The sequence below is a fragment of the Maniola hyperantus genome, chromosome 10 (assembly GCF_902806685.2).
Source record: "Maniola hyperantus chromosome 10, iAphHyp1.2, whole genome shotgun sequence".
NCBI classification, from domain to species: Eukaryota; Metazoa; Arthropoda; class Insecta; order Lepidoptera; family Nymphalidae; genus Maniola; species Maniola hyperantus.
Genome location: NC_048545.1, coordinates 13,810,950 through 13,832,764, shown reverse-complemented (window position 1 = coordinate 13,832,764; position 21,815 = coordinate 13,810,950). Strand labels below are relative to the sequence as shown.

The 21,815-nt window shown below is 36.6% G+C and overlaps 1 protein-coding gene and 3 long non-coding RNA genes across 5 annotated transcripts in view; 1 reads left to right on the top strand and 3 right to left on the bottom strand.

Moving 5' to 3' along the window:
• Positions 1-21,815, top strand: part of LOC138402940 (uncharacterized) — a 354,014-nt gene that overhangs the window by 299,052 nt on the left and 33,147 nt on the right. The gene's annotated exons all lie outside the window — the stretch shown is intronic.
• LOC117985893 (uncharacterized) overlaps positions 4,663-21,815 on the bottom strand; it is a 112,403-nt gene continuing 95,250 nt past the window's right edge. Inside the window, exons 4-6 of the mRNA XM_034972696.2 lie at positions 20,401-20,534; positions 6,183-6,384; positions 4,663-5,393 (exon numbers count right to left, since the gene is read on the bottom strand). Coding sequence (XP_034828587.1) covers positions 5,206-5,393; positions 6,183-6,384; positions 20,401-20,534 — 524 coding nt within the window. The 3' untranslated portion in view covers positions 4,663-5,205. The remainder of the gene's footprint in view (positions 5,394-6,182; positions 6,385-20,400; positions 20,535-21,815) is intronic.
• Positions 8,367-9,696, bottom strand: LOC138402942 (uncharacterized). Its single transcript, XR_011237250.1, has 2 exons — positions 8,728-9,696; positions 8,367-8,646 (listed from the first exon to the last, which is right to left on the bottom strand). It is a non-coding gene; the product is annotated as an uncharacterized lncRNA (long non-coding RNA).
• Positions 16,295-17,045, bottom strand: LOC138402943 (uncharacterized). Its single transcript, XR_011237251.1, has 2 exons — positions 16,656-17,045; positions 16,295-16,574 (listed from the first exon to the last, which is right to left on the bottom strand). It is a non-coding gene; the product is annotated as an uncharacterized lncRNA (long non-coding RNA).

Here is a 21,815-nt window from a genome sequence, read left to right as displayed (position 1 = left end):
ACGGACATAACAACAAACAAACATTAGCCTCAATAGCTCAACGGGTAGAGGAGTGGACTGAAAACCGAAAGGTCGACGGTTCAAACCCCGACCGTTGCACTACTTGGACGATCTAACCTATGGACTTGTAACGCGCCTAATATTACGAATAAAAATTTCTGTCACTTTTGGTGCGGGACGAGGAAACACTACATAGACAACTTGACACACTCACTCTACAAAGTTTTGTGTCATTATTAACACACACATATCTAAATCTTCAACACTACTACATTTTACGCACACTAATAAGTTATATACATCAACATACAAAGACATTACGAGTGTAAGACAGTCAAATTGATTTGCGATGCTACCGTATCGATATTTTAAAATATATCGATAGTTTTTCAGAAACAAAAGTAGAAGTAAGAATTTATTACTCGTATTTAATAACTTAAAACCAGTGTTTGGTCAGCGTAGCGTATTCTTGCATACATTCACCTCACTTAATAGGTAATTATCCCAAAAACTAATAATGCAACGTAAAAATAAGAAAAATATTTATTTAAAAAATATGCACATACTTTTTTACTTATTTTATATCATTTTTAATCTTTTGTATTTTTTTTATATAACGAAATTTTCATTTAAAATTTCGATAGTGAAAATGTGCTTATTAATGACCTTGGACGATCTAACCTAGGTTAGATCGTCCAAGTTAATGACTTATATTATTATATAATACAAAATAAACCTGACCGCGCAAAAGCCTACCAAACATAATTAGTAGGTATATCAATCAATAAAATGTTTTTTTCTTTCCAATCAATCATTTATTTATTGCACATTGGGTTTACATGGTAATTCCAATATGGTGTACTCTTTGTCCAAAAAAATTAAATGTAAGTTATTAAATATTACACGTATTGCCCTTACAAATTAGCAATGCAAAAATTTTCTCAATACCTGCCGCTTTTACCCCACAGCAAAATTCCATAAGACAGATATGATACTATGAAAATAAATTAGTAAACACACACGGTGGCCTCTTCTATTTTTAACACGTCATTATTTACCATTAGGTTAATGGTATGTATATTCTTGGCGATTCTCTCTGTAAAAATATCGAAATCTGTAAAAATAAAACGATTATGATAAATTATTACCTAATCCTCATCCTTGAGAAAGGTACACCTTTTAGCTACATATTACCCAGTTCAGAGACACCCTACCCCGTTTCGCGGTTATCACTAAAATTGCGTTGCTTTAATATTTTTTTAAATGTATTAAGTACGTGAAATCACAGAAATCGACCAGTTTTATTACAAGTATAGGTAGCGAAAAAATTGTGGTAATTAATAATAACTATTCTTTACTTGACTTGAAGACGGTAATTTAGTCGTTAATAATAAAGAAAATGTTTTCATCGATATCGATAATCGAACCGCAATCACTATCGTACTACTACGTAATTTCATGCTGTTCACGCGTATTCAAATTTTAACCTAATTTATATATACCGAGGGTTGCAATTGTTTAGAAAAAACAAAATATAGTCTCGTGAGGAGTGTGACTCGTTTCTACCGAATTATTACGTACTCAATTACTGAATCGGTAAAGTTCTCGATTGTTATTTTATTATAATAATTTATGTAATTTAATTTATAGAAAGCGTTTATTACACCAAAAATACTTACTTATGAAATGAAATTCCATCTTTTTGTAAATTTGATGTGTTTGATTTGTTCTTGCACTCACTAACGGCACAAACAGGCATTTTTCACCCAGCGTGTAAGACGTCGTCACACATCGAAAACGATTCTGACAATGACAAAATCGATTCCGCAAACAGTGTTTATAAACGCAGTGGATTAAAAATCCATTACTATTGACAGAGGGGAATAATCATGCGAGGCGCGTCCTTAGGTTAGATCGTCCAAGTTGCACTATTGTCGTACCTACTCCTAGCACAAGCCTGACGCTTAGTTGGAGAGGAAAGGGGAATATTAGTCATTTAAAATGGCTAATATTCTTTTTTTAAACAAACAAACACTCATTTTTATTACATTGTAGGTATTCGAGCAAAGTCGGGTTGGCTTAGCTAGTATTTAAAAATAATAAACTTTCAACGAAAATGCTTCTACTATACTTCTACTAATTCTTCTTTAATTTTTTTTTAAATTTCTAACACAGTTTTTAAGTAGGTAAAGCATTAGAGATTTTTCCTTTTTCATTTTTTTTCATTCAGCGCTACATTTCTAGTGGTGGAATATAAGAACTTTGATGCAGGTAGTTGTTTCTTTACTTTAGGGTAGATGGCGTTATAATTTCCAAGATTGATCTAATATGAGAAAAACCTGCGAGCAATATTGTTCCGAGAGGAAGACGGAAAAGCTTGAAGACCTGCCATCTGCCGTCAGACATTAACTTTATTTTCACAAAGTGAAAAAAGTAAGCTTAGTAGGTACCTATCAGTCCCGCAAATTGCTATTGCGCTGGAACCATTCTAATTAACACCGAAATGACGTAATTTTGACGTCAGCTGAAATAAATGAGCTCGAAACTTCAGTCTAGTGTCACCAAAATAGCAGCCACGCGCATTAGCAATTTGCGAGACTTATACTTACATTATCTTTGGTAATGGTAACATAATACTTTGAGGGGATGTGGTCAAACATTTACACTTTCGTGTTCTTCGTACTACTAAATGCTCTTATAGACTTATAAGTCTTATAAGTCTTGTGTACAAACAAAATATAAGCATCAACTCATGGACTAAGAGCCAGCGCGTGCCAGACCTTCGTTATTTTTTAAAAGCTGAAATTTTATCTGCGTATTGTCACAGAATATATAATAGCATTGTCCCCAAAACTGGGAGGAACGCTAGTTTGGATATTTGTTTGAATCATAGTCACTTTGAGAGATAACAGGTAATAAAGGTGTAAAAAGTTTAACGTCAAAGTATAAAGTCAATTTTTTTATATTTTTTCAGAATAATAATAAAAGTCACAGTATCGTGGCAACCCCCTGCCAGACACCCTTAAACTTTTAAAACTTTAAGATTGTCTAGCAAGGGGTTGCAAATGTTTTTCCCAGTGTTATAGACAATACGCAGAGAAACTTTCAGCTTTTATAAAATAACGACGCTCTGGCACGCGCTGGCTCTCTCTATCAGCTCGAATGTGGTATAGAAATAGGAGGCGCCGTGTTAGCAACTACTTAGGTAGTTATAAATAATATGACCATGTTTGTCTCTGTTTAAATGCATAGATTTAAAATATAAATAAAGCTAGACTGCAGATGCAATGATTTATTTCTTAAATGCGAGAAATAAATCTTGACTTTAGAGCGTAGGTACTACTTAATTGCTTAGATCTATCTTATCTTAAGTAAGTACATTTAATAATATCAACAGATTGAATTCACTTCTGGGACTCTTGTCAAAATTTTCAAGTTAACCGCGTAGATCTGTCATTTAGCAATGGACGGGAAAACATCTGATTTCACATCCCGCGAGGTGATTACGTATCTTGCGACAGGTTTGCGACAGGCGTACATCTCGCGAGCATTTCTGTCAAACATCCGGCTAGAGAGAGACACCAATAGCCACAAAGCAAAATAAGAAGAAGAAGATGACGAGAGACAGCAAATGGACTGTCGCATTGGTACTGTTGTCGCGTTGCTGTCGCTACTGCAACGTTTTACGTAATCACCCCGCCGCCGATTGCATTTTAGCGCGAAAGTAAGGGGCTTAAAAAACCACGGTGATAAGGACAAAAAATATTTATTTTGTCACGTTCTAATCAGAGCTCAAATGCATTTAGCTGTCTCGCTCTAATTGTAAGAGTACTACTTCTAAACTAAATTGAAATGACAGGACTAAATCTAGTAGGTAGATCTGTTCTTTTCACAATGCTTCCTGCGGAAAAGGGTAAGCACGAGATTTAATCCTGTCAGATTTTGTTGTTTACTTTAAGGCCGCAATTACACTTGTAAGTTTTACTCACGTAAATAGCTTACATAATTAACTTACGACAAATTTACAAAATGTAAACACTCTTATAAGTTTTAGCGTTTAAACTATCGTGAGTGATATCCGTTATACATAGGTAGGTATATCTTTACTCACGTGTTAAGTCAACGTTAGCCCGACTAGTTTCGAACCCATCCGGGGTCCTTTTTCACAGGGACTCTTATAACTAAGTGTCATTTACCTTATTTTTGTTATCAATTAATTACGCAAGCTACTTACGTTCATAAAACTTACAGGTGTACCTAATCACGACTTGAAGATTGTGTACAAAAGAACTAGCCACATTTTATTTTCATTAAATCTAAGTGTGCAATGAACTTAAGTAACAAAGAATTCGAATACTTAGTACCTATTGATTTACGCACGTATGGTCAACTTGAAAATTTAAGTACAAAGCGCAGGCCACATTGGATGTGAAGCGAAACGAACTTAGTTTCGTATCGCTTCGCTGCCTAAGCTCCCTAAGCTCGCTTACTAAGTAACCAATCACTGGCTTAGTGTACCTATGTAGTTCACGGTGTGAACCGAAGTATGAAAAGACGCGGTAGCGACATGAGTGAAAGGAAACGAACTTAGAGTACCCCGTAGGAAATATTGCACATCGAATTTTAGAAGAGATTCATAGAGCGTCTCTGTCACTCATTCTTATATGTCGTTTTGTCGGTCTCAACGACAGAGACAACGCTCTACGAAAAAGTTCGATGTGCAACATTATTTTCCTGCCGGGTACTGTAGTTTCTTGCTTGCTTGTAAGTTGTAGTTGTTACTGTAGTTGCTGTGATAGCTTAGTGGTTAGGACGTCCGCCTTCTAATCGGAGATCGGGGGTTCGATCCCGGGCACGCACCTCTAACTTTTCGGAGTTATGTGCGTTTTAAGTAATTAAATATCACTTGCTTTAACGGTTAAGGAAAACATCGTGAGCAAACCTGCATGCCTGAGAGTACTCCATAATGTTCTCAAAGGTGTGTGAAGTCTACCAATCCGTACATGGCCATCGTGGTAGACTATGGCCAAACCCTTCTCACTCTGAGAGGAGACCCGTGCTCTGTAGTGAGCTGGCGATGGGTTGATCATGATGATGATGACTGTAGTTTCGTTTCGCTTCGATCCCAATGTGGCCTGCGCTTGGGCCTCTGAACGGACAAAATTCGTATTTCGTATTTACTAACTAGACTGTTATATTCTAAATTCACCCTCCCACTAGAGAGATGATGGCATTCTCTTCACTCTCTTCATCGTAATACGTGTAGGGTATATCTAGGAAGTCCCCACTGAGTAGCCCGTAGTCTTCTCCCATCACCATCATTGGTAGGAAGAAGAGGAAGAGCAGGAGAAGCCAATTGAGGACGCATTTCGATGTACCACCTCCGAGAGTTACTGTAAAAATAAACAAGATTTTATGTTAAAAGGCATCTTTTGATATAATATTATATACTTACCTACCAGATCATTTCACACGTTAAAAAACCGGCCAAGTGCGAGTCAGGCTCGCGCACTGAGGGTTCCGCACTACAGTCGTATTTTTTCGACATTTTGCACGATAAATCAAAAACTACTTACTTGATCTCGTTCAAACCAATTTTCAGTGGAAGTTTGCATGGTAATGTACCTACATCGTATATTTTTTAGTTTTATCATTCTCTTATTTTAGAAGTTACACACACACACACAACACACACATTTTACCACTTTGGAAGTGTCTCTCGCGCAAACTACTCAGTTAAAAAATATATATTGGAAACCTCAATATCATTTTTGAAGACCTATACCCCACCCCACACGTGTATGGGTTTGATGAAAAAAAAAAATTTGAGTTTCAGTTCTAAGTATGGGGAACCCCCAAAATTTATTGTTTTTTTTTTCTATTTTTGTGTGATAACTTTAATGTGGTTCACAGAATACATCTACTTTCAACAGTACTTATAGCTCTTATAGTTTCGGAAAAAGTGGCTGTGACATACGGACGGACAGACAGACAGACAGTCAGACATGACGAATCTATAAGGGTTCCGTTTTTTGCCATTTGCCTACGGAAAAAAGTGGCTGTGACATACGGACGGACAGACAGACAGTCAGACATGACGAATCTATAAGGGTTCCGTTTTTTGCCATTTGGCTACGGAACCCTAAAAATCCGAGCAAGTGGGAGAAAAAGAAACTAGTTACTTCTTTCAGGTCTTGGGTCCGTCTCCGGCGTAAGAAAGTCAAGTTTAGCAGACTGGTTGTACACGTCGTATACTGTGGCGTAGCAGGCGACCCTCAATCTTCCACCAGGGAAGAGTTCTGGAGTCACCTTCACTTCCACGTTGACCTTGGCTGTCAGAAGACCGTTCTCAAACGGCTGCAGGCTTGTCTCGGATGCTCTTATCTGAAATATATAAAAGTAAAATGTGACTGACTGACTGAATGACTGACTGACTAACTGAGTGAGTGACTGACTGACTTACTGACTAATTGACTGATCTATCAACGCACAGCGCAAACTACTAGACTGATTGGGCTGAAAGGCATGCAGATAGCTATTATGACGTAGGCATCCGTTAAGAAAGGATTTATGAAATTTCAATTCAAGTCCGAGCAAAGTCAAAGTGCGCTCTATAGATCTCAGCCTAAGTAAGTATGTCACAAGAATGCCGAGTTATTTTACAAAGAATCGCTATCGGGAAAAGTTACTTATATCATCAGTGAAGAAGTGCTCAAGAATAGGAAGAACTATTATTGGAAATACAAAATATAATATTACCAAAGGAAATCAAGCCGGGATCTTGCGTTTGAACTAGGACCAAGTTTTAAGGACCAAACTGAATAAATTGCTCTTCAAGTGTAAGGGTACGTTTAGACGGGCCACAAACATAACCACTATTAAAACAAGAGCGAATAAGCATTTTCTAGGTAAACACGTTCCATCTTAAGTCACATCATCACTTTCCATCAGGTGTGATAGTGGTCGAGTGTGTGTCTATAGTAAAAAAAAACTATAACTATAGCTGCAATAATTACACTGAGTACAAAATTTTATAAAAATGCGTCGTTCTAATTGCACGTAATATATTGCGGGATGTGCCAAAATGAGGAATGCTGCGCACAAGGTGTGATTTCACTCATTAAGTAAAGCCTATGCCAAACAATAAACGGGGTAACGATGATGTTCAAAATGTCGCAATTTGCGGTTGTGTTCGACGACTGTCGCCAGAATTCAGCCAGGTTGCAGACAGAGATGCAACCTTTAGCAGGATACGCATGTTAGTGACCGACCACATCGCGATCGCTGTATCATTTCAAGTAAGTCATGACTGTGACAACCCAACTTCATTGTCGTTGTCCTCAACCGATAGACAAGCTCTGCCAGACATAGTCTCTTGCAAGGAATTCTTCAAGGGAAAGGTCACAATGGAAATTCACACGGTCAGGGAGGGGTAGGGACGATGTGTCAAGCAAGCCAGAGTTGAAATAACGACTATGACCAGTTTCGAAGACTGTAGTGCATAAGAGGAAAAAGGGATTTCCACACGCCACGTGGACTCGTTTTATGTCATCTGTCAACTTAGTGGGCGGTCTATCAACGCTACGCTTTTCGGTGCGAAGTAACCATTTCGGAGTCTATCAACGCTAAGCTTTTCAGTGCAAAGTCATCATTCCAGCACCTTGAGAACCCAACATCAGACCGGTTTTTCGAATATGTGTTCTACGAAGGACGCAACTTTAGGCTGCAATAAGACCATTTAAATACGACCAATTGTAAGGGTGGTAAATTGGGCGGAATAGAAATATACCCGGATACGGAATAATCTACCACCTTACAAAGATTAGAGGAAAATAATAATTTACTTTACTTGATCTATCTACCTAGTAAAGAATAGAAGCTAGCCGTCGACTCCCTTGTAATGTATATGAGGTGTTATAAATGAAATTTGCTAGATGTTAGGCAAAATTGTTTTTAATGTAACTTTTACCGGGGTCGCTTAATACATCGTGATGGCTAATAATGCTTAGTTATTCTAGCTTAATGCCAAGACTTAATTTAGATACATTAGAATGCCTTAGGTAGATAGTACATAAAATCTATGTTTTAAATTTAAGATGCCATTGGCATGGAATAGACAATGACACAGTAAAATTCATAAAATTGTTTCAAAATAAAAGCTCAGTAGTAAAGACAGGGTTCTTACTGTACACATACACTAAGAAGGTTCACTAAACTGTTGCAGGATACAAACATTTGCTTACTTGTAGGTGCGAAGACTGCAAGGTAGCTGGACGGCATCGGCCAAGATCCAAAACTCAATTTATTTGATTCTTCACAACCGAAATGTTTCATTACAAAGATTTTCACCAAGTCTTATCCATAGCAATTAAGTTGTCAACGTGAATGTGCAAAAGAAATAAATACGAAAACCGAAAACGCAAACGGAAAACTAAAACGGAAAACTGAAGCTAAACGTAAAACGTAAACGTAAACCCTGTAACAAAGAAAAACAAGATTATAATTTGTGCTGTGTGAAAATTTCGACACGTGGAATTTTCCCGATCAAACACAACTCACCTATTGAACTCCTGGCCACCAATGGTTTTCAGAAGTCCACCCACAACCCATTATCCTCATTTATTTGGGAAGTTAAAATAACTGGAACTGAAAGAAATCATGAGATTAGGATTTTCTCTAACCAAACCGCCATTTTGTCGAATCCACATTACTTGATTTTTCACTCACCATAACTGATGAAACATTGAAAATACGTTAGGATGACTAAAATTTATGACTATTGTATTTTTCCAGGCGAAGCCATGGGCGAAAAGAAGTGAGATTTTCCTGGAACGAAAAAAATTCGTCTTCACATGTTGACTCCAGGAAAATTCTAAATCTCAGCAATCGGTGTTGCCAGACGCAACCCGAGTGTGGCCGCTCTCAGTTAGTTTGATCATAAAGCCAATTCATTTTTGAATATTTGCGGAACCTAAGGATATATTATAAGAACCGTTTTGTTAATGACTTAACAATAAACAAATGATATTATGGTTTTATTTAATTATTTTGTTTTATTTTTACGACAATTGACAACGAAGCAAACGCCATCTATTGTGGCTCGAATGAACTCTGAACATCGACCCACGCGTAGTTCTGCACCTTGATGCTAGGTGGCACCAACATACTTTGAACAAAATAGATTTTAATTAAAAGCGAAACGCTAATTAGTAGTTCAAAATTTACAACGTCACAATACTTCCCCTCCTACGAAAAGGTTCAACAGGTTGAACCACGCTGCCCTCAGCGTCATCCAACAACTACTAACAATTTGCCTGAAACAAACAAACAAAAAAAAACACAGAAGTTACGCGTGAACGCACATCTACTACTAACAAGGAAAATTGTCTAACAAAATAAATATACTGAAAACAGTGTAAGGTTTTATACATTATACTTAACTACACAACCCTAACTTCTAAAAAGAATATATACAAAAAACTTCATGGTGTCTAAGACACTTGAGTGGAAACATCTTGGCATCATTCTTCAGCTGACTGATAGAATGCGTCTAGGCCTACGGTGGTTCACTCTTTTAAACTACCATCTTAATATTTGTTACTCAACAAATACGGAAAAACTGGTTGTGAACGGGTCCATCTGATATGGCAACCGTTCTCTATCCCATTCGGAAAAATAAAACCGAATCAAAATCGGAATATGAGAAAAAAAAAACGAAATAACTCTCCTAGAAAATAGATCTCGGAACAGAATCGGAAAAATAACAGAAATGATCCATTATCTAGAAGGAAAACGAAAACAAAACACAAAACCCCCCCTTTTCGTTATCCCCAAAGTACGATATTTGCATTTTTACTTTCTCTACCGGTTGGTCTACCACAAGCATTCCAATCATCACATATTCATCCCTACATACATCCACTACATTCATCCTCAACTGAACCATGGTAATGTAACTGTTAACTCAGAACATCACTACACTCATTCAAATTCCTAATTGAATATTGATAACTTAAATATTCAAACAGTTTAGACCAAACTAAGTAATGGCAAATATCTACTTCTTAATATCCTTAATATGCCAAGTGCCTATTGGGTGGTTGTCAGCTACTCTAACTAGTTCGTAAACCAAAGGTGACAAAACCTTGACAACCCTGCACTTTTCATACTTAGGTGCCAGCTTAGCTGCGAAAAAATTTGTAGCGTCGCTTTGTGGATAGGTCTTTTTCCACACTATATCCCCAACAGAATAGCTTGCAGACCTACGCCTTAAGTTGTAATGCGTTGCATACTCTGCATGAGCCTGAAACAAATTTCTCCTAACCTGACCAAATATGTCCTCCAAAGTTCCAAACTTTCCTGCGTATTCCTCCCTTGGAATTCCGGCCTCGTACTCCTTATCCGTGTCCTTATAGAAGGAACCATTTAAAACCGGTTCTCTAGCGTGGACAAGGAAGAACGGGGAGAATCCAGTGGATTCATTAACCGCACTGTTTATGGCGAACTGGACCTTGTACAGGTTTTCGTCCCAGGACCTGTGGTTATCTTTCACAAAAGCGGCTACAGCAGTCATAACAACCTTATTGTACCTCTCAACAAGGTTAACTTGCGGAGTGTACAGTGGTGTGTAGTGTAATTTCGGAATATTATAACGCTTAATGAGATTACGGAATTCAGATCCTGTAAATTGGGACCCATTGTCCACAATCACAGTCTCTGGAACACTATGGTTCAAAAATACAAAATTCTCTAGCGCTTTAACAACAGCGGCACCTGTGGCACGCCGTAACGGAAACAACATTGTATATTTCGAAAAACAACACGTCACCACAAAAAGAAATGTAAATCCTGATTTAGACCTAGGCAAAGGTCCGACTAAATCAGCCGAAATGACCTGAAAAGGTCTCTCGCAGACTTTAGGCTTCCCTAGCAGACCTGGAGTGGCTGATGTCGTGTGTTTATACGCAGAGCAAGTATCACAATTCTTAACGTACTCAACCACGTCCTTATACATACCACGCCAAAAATATCTGAGGGATAATCTGCGATGAGTTTTGAACACACCAAAATGACCTGCAGTTGCATCTGCATGGTTTTGTTGCATAATTCTAAGGATGTCGTTCTTGTGGACTACCTCTTTCCAGTCGAACTCACTGAGAAGCTGGTATTTACATTTACTGTAACGATATAGTTTATCGTTCAAAATACAAAAATTCGGAAAATTTGCTGGATTGATTTTACAGCCATTAAATGTTTTGTCATACCAGTCATCTACCAAAACTTGTTGACTAGAGTTATCATTACGATCACCAACTACATCTACGTGTATGAGTCTCGACAAGGTATCCGGAACTACATTATCACAACCCTTCCTATGTTCGATAACAAAATTATACTGTGATAATCTACAACCCCATCTGGCGAGTCGTCCTGAGGGATTTTCTAAATTTAAGAACCACTTTAGGGATGCATGGTCTGTGATAATTGTGACTGGCTTGGAACCAAAATAAGCCTGAAATTTCTCCACTGCAAAAATCACAGCTAGAGCCTCGCGTTCCGTCGCGCTGTAATTCCTTTCGTTTTTATTTAGGCTCCTACTGACATACGCAATGGGATGATCGCAACCATCGGTTTCTTGCGTTAGCATACCGCCAACACCATATGCAGAAGCATCACAATGTATTTTGAATGGTTTTTCAAAATTCGGTACCGCAAGAACAGGTGCGGTTACCAACGCATTCTTCAATGTATTAAATGCTACCTCTGCCTGTTCGCTCCACTCAAATTTAGGTGCGTTCTTTCCTTTACTCGTTAGTCTATTGAGTGGTGCAGCGATGGTTGAAAAATTCCTAATAAAGCGCCTGTACCAAGAACAAGTGCCTAGGAAAATCTTTACCTCCTGTGCAGTTTTTGGGGTCGGAAAGTTCAAAACTGCGGCAACTTTTCCAGGATCTGTGCGTAAACCAAATTCATCCACTATATACCCTAAATATTTCAAAGAGTTCCTAAAAAAATTACATTTATCAAAATTTATGGATAGTTGAGCCATTTTTAGTTTATCCAGAACTCTGTTTAATAAAATTAAATGGGTTTCAAAATCAGCAGAACAAATAACAATATCATCTATATAACAAAATACTATTCCATTTTCAATATCACTACAAAAATTTTGATTAAATAACTGGTCCATTAACCTCTGCTGTCGTGCTGGTGCACCGCATAGGCCAAACGGCATGACTTTAAATTTGAATAACCCTCTACCAGGAACTGTAAAACTGGTTTTTTCCTGAGAGTCGTTAGCTAATGGAATTTGCCAGAAACTTGAACTTAAATCAATCGATGATAAAAACCTTGCCTCTTTCAAGCTATCTAGAATTTGTGGAATGTACGGTATTGAGTATGAATCCCCCTTTGTCACTGAATTCAATTTCCTGCAATCTAGGCAAAATCTCCAGTCTCCATTTGCCTTTTTCACTAAGATTGCTGGGTTATTCCAAGGGCTTTCACTCGGAGTAACTACGTCCATTTCCAGCATCCTATCTAACTCTTTGCTTAAAGCTTCCTTCTTTTCGGGAGAAAGTGGATATTGTTTTATTTTTATTGGCAAGGCATCACCGGTGTCAATAACATGTTCAATTAATTTTGTTCTACCCAATCCAATTTTCTCTGAAGAAATATCTAAAAATTTATTTACTACAGACTGGGCTAATTCTTTCTGTTGAGATGATAAGTTTTCAAAAGAAGTGATGGTATGAATTTGTTCATTATCAATCGCACAAATATTGTAAAATTGAGAAGGTGCCTTAATTAATTCTAAATTATCAAAAATGCCAGGGGCTAACTGAAATGTTTTCCAAAAGTCACAGCCAAAAATAACATCCGCTATTATAGAGGGTACTACAAAAAATTTTATTATGTGAGTTACGGAATTATAAGTAATCGGAATAAACATATAACCCATGCAATCAAGTTTGTCTCCATTTGCCACTGAAAATGTGGTATCAATACTGCTATGCAATTTATAACCGAATCTCAAAAAAACCTTGTGCGCCTGGTTACCCAAAATTGACGCGCAAGCACCGGAATCTAGTAAACCTGTAATCTCAAAACCGTCAACAAAAACCTTTAAATGTGGCCTAAAGTCTCGTTTATCCACTGAATACAGAACTGTGTCAGGTAAAAGGGATGTTTTGTTGTTAATGACCAAGTTCTTTACTTGTGTCTCTGCACAGTTCTTACTAATTAGTTTTTTGAATTTTTGTCCGGAGCGGGTTTACTAATCGCCTTTTTACTACAACTTGGACATGTCTTTACTGTAAAGTTCTGACGTCCACACGAAAAACATCTAATAAATTTCGGAACTGTCCTGCAAAATTTAAAGGAATGGTTACCCTTGCCGCACTTGTAACATAGTTGTTTATTTGTTTTCGTAAAATCAGTGCCTTTACTTGTATCAACCTTAGGTGCAGGTGTGACTGAAAGTGTGTTTATCTGTTTTGTCACTTGTTTGTAAGCAAACTCTGAACTTAAAGTTGCCTTAGTGTTAGTAGGCTCAGAAAATAAGGCGGAACGCTGCCTCGCAGCCTCTAGTTTGCGACACTTTTCCTTCAACATTGCGACAGACTTAATGTCAACAAGAGCTAATTGTTCTGAGTAAAAAGGGCGAATATTATGTAATAAAATTTGTAACTTTTGTTCTTCGGAAAGTGGTGTTGACAACCTTGAAAACATGCCAAACATTACAGCGAAATAGATAGACACAGGTTCTTCAGAGCCTTGTGTTCTTGCTCGAATTTCACCTAGCAACCTGTAGTCATAATCTACTGCATCAAATTCCTCTAAAAATAAAGTTCTCAATTCTGACCAAGACGAAACTTGACATTTGTTGCCTCTGTACCATAACAATGCTCGGCCTGTAAAAAGATGAAATGCAGAAACAAATAATTTTCCATCTGAAACGCCATAAGATCTTTTATATTCCTCAACGCGTTCGATGAAACTGCGCGGATCACCCTGTCCGTTGAAATGTAACTTCCACTTGGCAACATTTTTATCACCAGTGCAGTCAACGGCGGTACTCTCGGAATCCAGTGATTCGTCGTGAGACGACTCATTGTCAGCATCTAATCTGGAAATCAAACTCTGCAACTTTGTATGTAATTCACTCTTCCTACTTATTAAGCTGAGTTCGGAACACTGTATTCTCAAAATTCTAAAGTACAAATGTGAAGCTAAAGCTTTAGACCTACAGAGGGCATGTCTATCTTTAGTGTCAGAACACTTTTTTAATAAATCTTCTAAGTCTTGAAGTTTTTTAGTAATAACCCCTAACTCACTTTCAGAAGAGAAATCCGTCTCTAAAATTGATTCAGAAGGAATTTCCTGAATTAATTGTTTTAACTGTTTCTTTAAACCTAGCACTGTAGGTGCTGGAGTTTCGGAACGAATGGATACCTCATAACACAATTCGTCCTTCAAAAGTGAATGAAACTGGGCAAAAGTCTGTTCCATTGTGTTAAGTCAAAACACATTTAACAAAATATCGAGCTTGTGTAACTGTCTATGTTTAGCCTTATACAAATTGGTTAAACACAAACACAAAAGAAGTTATTTAAACTATTAAATATACACAAGCAAAATACACAACAAAAACAATATTCTTAAGTCTATCCTAACCTATTTTATCAATTATGTTCCTATTCCAAAATATTGTTAATAATACAAGCACATATTATTACTATAGTAAACAAAATATAACAAAATAAAACTTCCCAAAATTGAATAAATGATTGTAAGGTGCAGTATCACCTTTATGAGTACACAGTGTGTTACAACCTTTACAATTACAAAAGTAAACAGGCAACAAAGTTGCAATGAACTCTGACTAGCATATTATCTTTCAAAAAAAAACAAAGAGATTGTGCAATGGTTTGATGACTGTTACTTTACACTTTTAACACATAACCTAAAATACAACAAAATCTGTTTCTAAATGTCACTTTAAACTACCAGCATTCACTTAAACTTAACATGTTTTGTGTGTGAAGTAGCTTTTATCATAACCTTAACACAGCTCTAAACAAAATTTCAACAAAATAATGAAGTATCAAGTCACTGAAAAAAAATTGTTCATAACTTCATACTTGAACTTAATGTAATCTCTGAATATAGTTTATATATTTAGTTTCACAAGTTGTAACTCTTAGTATTTATAAATGTATGTGTGTAACTAGTTAACAGCACATAGCGTTTCAAAACTTTAATTATACTAAGTTACCGGAATTTTCAAACATAAGATGTACTTACTATTGAAAGCAATACCCAACAACAACTCAGTTAAGCAATGTTTATTACTAAACTGAAGGCAAACATTCACTTATACACCTCCAAGGTAAGTCGATAACATAATTAAACGGCATAAGCACCATTTATAATGTGTTAATTAAATAAGAAAAAAAAAACCAATGTTGGACTATACTCAGAAAATTACTTAAACTATCAAACAAAATTTCTAACTATTAGTTATTATTTAGTTAGTTAACCATAAAAAACAGCTTAGTGCTCTTTGCAATGTGTCACTACTTAGAAAATTGTACAATCAGCGGAGTACATTTCATAAAATTCACAAAATTTCTCAAAATATACTGAAATAACTATATAAAAAAACGTTCGGGCGCCATTTGTAAGGGTGGTAAATTGGGCGGAATAGAAATATACCCGGATACGGAATAATCTACCACCTTACAAAGATTAGAGGAAAATAATAATTTACTTTACTTGATCTATCTACCTAGTAAAGAATAGAAGCTAGCCGTCGACTCCCTTGTAATGTATATGAGGTGTTATAAATGAAATTTGCTAGATGTTAGGCAAAATTGTTTTTAATGTAACTTTTACCGGGGTCGCTTAATACATCGTGATGGCTAATAATGCTTAGTTATTCTAGCTTAATGCCAAGACTTAATTTAGATACATTAGAATGCCTTAGGTAGATAGTACATAAAATCTATGTTTTAAATTTAAGATGCCATTGGCATGGAATAGACAATGACACAGTAAAATTCATAAAATTGTTTCAAAATAAAAGCTCAGTAGTAAAGACAGGGTTCTTACTGTACACATACACTAAGAAGGTTCACTAAACTGTTGCAGGATACAAACATTTGCTTACTTGTAGGTGCGAAGACTGCAAGGTAGCTGGACGGCATCGGCCAAGATCCAAAACTCAATTTATTTGATTCTTCACAACCGAAATGTTTCATTACAAAGATTTTCACCAAGTCTTATCCATAGCAATTAAGTTGTCAACGTGAATGTGCAAAAGAAATAAATACGAAAACCGAAAACGCAAACGGAAAACTAAAACGGAAAACTGAAGCTAAACGTAAAACGTAAACGTAAACCCTGTAACAAAGAAAAACAAGATTATAATTTGTGCTGTGTGAAAATTTCGACACGTGGAATTTTCCCGATCAAACACAACTCACCTATTGAACTCCTGGCCACCAATGGTTTTCAGAAGTCCACCCACAACCCATTATCCTCATTTATTTGGGAAGTTAAAATAACTGGAACTGAAAGAAATCATGAGATTAGGATTTTCTCTAACCAAACCGCCATTTTGTCGAATCCACATTACTTGATTTTTCACTCACCATAACTGATGAAACATTGAAAATACGTTAGGATGACTAAAATTTATGACTATTGTATTTTTCCAGGCGAAGCCATGGGCGAAAAGAAGTGAGATTTTCCTGGAACGAAAAAAATTCGTCTTCACATGTTGACTCCAGGAAAATTCTAAATCTCAGCAATCGGTGTTGCCAGACGCAACCCGAGTGTGGCCGCTCTCAGTTAGTTTGATCATAAAGCCAATTCATTTTTGAATATTTGCGGAACCTAAGGATATATTATAAGAACCGTTTTGTTAATGACTTAACAATAAACAAATGATATTATGGTTTTATTTAATTATTTTGTTTTATTTTTACGACAATTGACAACGAAGCAAACGCCATCTATTGTGGCTCGAATGAACTCTGAACATCGACCCACGCGTAGTTCTGCACCTTGATGCTAGGTGGCACCAACATACTTTGAACAAAATAGATTTTAATTAAAAGCGAAACGCTAATTAGTAGTTCAAAATTTACAACGTCACACAATGCCTGGCAATAAATTTGCCGTGTGCTGTGCTTGTGGTCCGTGTGAATAGACATTAAGCGGAAGAGCACTCGTATCTCAAAAAGAAATTGCCTCAATGCAATGGCAGAAGATAATATGAAAAATAAAATCTATGGACATATACAAGTACTGATAATCTGGAGTAATTTATTTGTACTTTTACAAGTTAAAGAAAATTTAATAGGTTAGTGTATCAAGAGTTCTTCATAATGTTCTCAAAGGTGTGTGAAGTCTACCAATCCGCACTTGGCTAGCGTGGTATACTATGGCCAAAACCCATCTCACTCTGAGAGGAGAACTGTGTTCTGTAGTGAGCCGGCGATGGGTTGATCATGATGATGATGAGTGTATCAAAATCAATTTTTTTTTAAATTAGGTATCATTGTTCATTTTTTAACTGTCAAATTGTGAAATTTGTAATATAATAATGTAAGGGTGATTATTATTAATTACCTAAACTTAAAAATATAGCTACGACATAGAAGACCCACATCAAACACAGAAAAACATTTAGGTAAAACATTTAAATAAAATTTATTGGTTTAAAAACCTTTTGCTAAAACAAAACAAATCATGCTTCAAGTAAAAAATAATACGTAAATGTCCTACAAAATCAAAAACCAGTTGACTGGAATATAAAACTACTAGAACAAAGTTTGAAGGATCGGGCTCGATTGCTTTTCGAGTTGATACGAAAAAGCTTTCGATATAACATGGAACGGTACGCTTAGTACAAGATTTTGTCTCACCAACGTTGATAGTATTCGGTATCGAAACACTTCCGCGTTATCGTAAACTGGATCTTTATCGCCTTGTTTTAAAGCTCAATTTTTTTCTACACATCTACAGCTAGCACTCAGTGGCGTGCACAGGAGTTCAAGCCAGGGTATGCATTTAGGTATGAACTTATTTTACGGCAGGTTAAAATGAAAAATAAGCATTGACTTATTACAATGAGGGTAAACAGTGCGTTTATGCCTCTATGAGCTGCACGCCACTGCTAGCACTCCAAGCGCAAACGTTGCGAAATTAAAATCACTGGCATTAAATTTTTGACTTCACTTCATCGCTATTTAGGTCCATTTTACTTTGACGGTATTGTGTTTCGACTCTCGAATTCTAGCAACGTTTGGTGAGACGTAAAATCTTATACTAAGGGTACAGGACTCGAACTAAATTCAACCATTTTATTCACGAAAAAAATTCACAAACGAAACTGCCTCGGAACTCTTTGTGAAATTAAACAAACTAAAATTTTTTCAATGCTCACCGAGCGTGTAAAAAAGATAGGAAAATAAAGAGAGCATAAATATATCCGGTAAAACTTTTAATGGCGTTCTATTTAACTATTTTAAAGTGAATACGAATAGTAGCATAATAAAATTAAATCGAAAACCGGCCAAGTGCGAGTCAGGCTCACGCAATGAGGGTTCCGTACTACAGTCGTATTTTTTCGACATTTTGCACGATAATTCAAAAACTGTGATGCATAAAAATCTGTTTTAGAATGTACAGGTGAAGACCTTTCATATGATACCCCACTTGATATAGTTATCTCACTTTGAAAGTTGAAAATACTAATTATTAGTTCATGACCACAATTTAAATTTTTTTGTGTGATCTAACCCTAAATTCACGGTTTTCAGATTTTTCCCCAAATGTCAGCTATAATACCTACCTACCAAATTTCATGACTCTAGGTCAACGGGAAGTACCCTGTAGGTTTCTTGAACGACCGACAGACAGACAGACAGACAGACAAAACAGACAATAAAGTGATCCTCTAAGGGTTCCGCTTTTCCTTTTGAAGTACTATAAACATACCAGAAGTGAATTTAAATATTAATCACGACGCGCACAGGCTTATCGAGAGTTATACCTTTTATATAACCTAACTACAATATTAACTTGATTAGGGCCTAATTGCTATTGCGACCACCCAATCAAAAATGGCGACCTAAACACAAAAAGCATTTAATAGTCGGCCGAGTCTTGCGTCGAAGCGAGACTAGTTTAAGAATCATCAAACACCCGTATTTATACAAATCGATTCAAGATGGTTGCCCCACAAGTCACAACAGATCACGTGGCTTCCATTCAAAAGGCGGCAAATACAAAATGCGATAACAGTACGGAACCCTAAAAAAGCGATAGGTACTCTTTTTCTACCATTTCTGATCTTTCTGTAAAGTTTTCTCCAATGATCTACTAAGGCATCTACTAAAACAAGCACGTATCATAGACATGAGGGATGATAAAATATGGTGGACTCACAAACATAAAGAACTTTCACGAAACTTTTTACTGAGTTCCTGGAGTGTTGAAAACTCAGACTGAGTGCAATCGTGCGTCTAAAGAGTAGAATTTTTCTGCCTTAGTGAGACGACGGTGAAGTTTCAACTCTTGGAAAAGCCAACTTGATAATATTATCATGGCTTTCGTGTTTTATTGTGAAACTAGCTGATATCACGTCGCAAGCCGCACTTGGCCGGTTTTTATCAATGTATATTTAAACTTTATTATAGAGCCCTGATAGCTAGTATCAGGGCTCTCTAATAAAGTTTAAATATACATTAATAAAAACCGGCCAAGCGCGAACCAGACTCGCACACTGAGGGTTCCGTACTACAATCGTATTTTATCGACATTTTGCACGATAAATCAAAAACTACTTACTAGATCTCGTTCAAACCAATCGGTGGAAGTTTGAATGGTAATGTTAATATATTGTATACATATTATTATTTTTAGTTTCTCTTGTTTTAGAAGTTACAGCGGGGGGGGGGGGGACACACACACACACACACACACACCTCAATATCATTTTTGACGACCTATCCATAGATACCCCACACGTATGGGTTTGATGGAAAAAAAAATTTGAGTTTCAGATCTAACCAAAATTTATATTTTTGTGTAAAAGTCTTAATGCGGTTCACAGAATACATCTACATACCAAGTTTCAACAGTATAGCTCGTATAGTTTCGGAAAAAAGTGGCTGTGACATACGGACGGACAGACATGACGAATCTATAAGGGTTCCGTTTTTTGCCATTCGGCTACGGAACCCTAAAAATCAAAAATTCCTAGATACATTAGTTTCTTAGATTAGCGTATACACGACACGAATAAAAATCTTTCTGCCGCATTTGTCTATGCTGTAGAAAGATTTTTACCATATTAATTATAATAGTGAAAATGACAAGCCGTCTTACCGGTTCTTCGTTGATGAAGACAGTGAGGTTGGCAGCAGGTCTTCCAGGTGGGGAGGTGCAGTTGGCGCGTAGCATTTCTCCAGGTTGGTACCGGTCTTTGTCTGTCACGAGCACCGGCAGTAATGTTGGTAGCGCTGGAAATCAGAAAAATAAACATTTTTAATTCGACGTCATTTCCTTCGATCTCTCGTGGCGATGCAGTCTAAAAGACAGACAGACACACTTTTGCATTTACACTATAATATTGTTTGGATGTAAGGGGTAATCTCCGGAACTAACAATCCGATTCTGAAAATTCTTTCGCCGATAGATAGCTAAGTAAATTATCCCCGAATCTGTAGGCTATATATTGCGCGAAGTCGCGGGGAAAAGCTAGTAATATTATATTATGTAGTATGCATAGTAGAGATAACTAAGAAAACTAAATTACAGGGTGTAACCAGAACGCAGATGATTACTAATAATACTAATAATTATGATACTTACCACAAAAAAAACGCGAAAAGAAATATAAAAAATCTTAAAATTTTGTAAAAGTTTACGATAAATTGCAAATAAATAAAACATCTGACTGATGCTAGAGATGAGCACCAACGAACATTGCGTATGTAGGCAACTCGGAGTCAATGCCGCGTTGTAAGCAGGGCATTGACCCGAGTTTTGCACGATATACATTGCTAGCTTGAAAAATACTAAATCACTAAAACTACAAAATGAGACCAATAGTTATCGGTATTGGATTGTATTTAAGTAGTATTACAATAACGCCAAGTTTTTGCTAGCGTTATGGTTACACTCGGTACATACTTGTATGTAAGTAGGGGGAAAAAAAAAACTAACTAATTTTAAAACCCTTAATCTTAAATATATAAAAGGAAAAGGTGACTGACTGACTGACTGACTGATCTATCAACGTACTAGCTCATACTACTGGACCGATCGGGCTGAAATTTGGCATGCAGATAGCTATTATGACGTAGGCATCCGCTAAGAAAGGATTTTTGAAAATTCTACCCCTAAGGGGGTGAAATCGGGGTTTGAAATTGGTGTAGTCCACGCGGAAGAAGTCGCGAGCATAAGCTAGTAAGTTGATAAAATCACAGAAATCCATTGTTATATGACCAAGTCATCAATTCGTTTATTTGTATTAAGTATCACTAAACAAAATATATGGGATGCAATTAAGAAGATGCATCGTGCAGCTAATCTAAAGGCAACAGCAACATCTCCAAGACTAGAAGTCCCCGTCTGAAATATGGCACTATTACCTAACCAACTAACTGGATGTCTAGTCGTTCTAAAAGGATCATCTCTCTTGAAGTTCGCTCGGGATCCATCTTTGTATCTATTATGCATTGATTTATATGCTATTATGTGTGTAAAAGTCTATAATGCAATTCCTAAATCTGTAACTG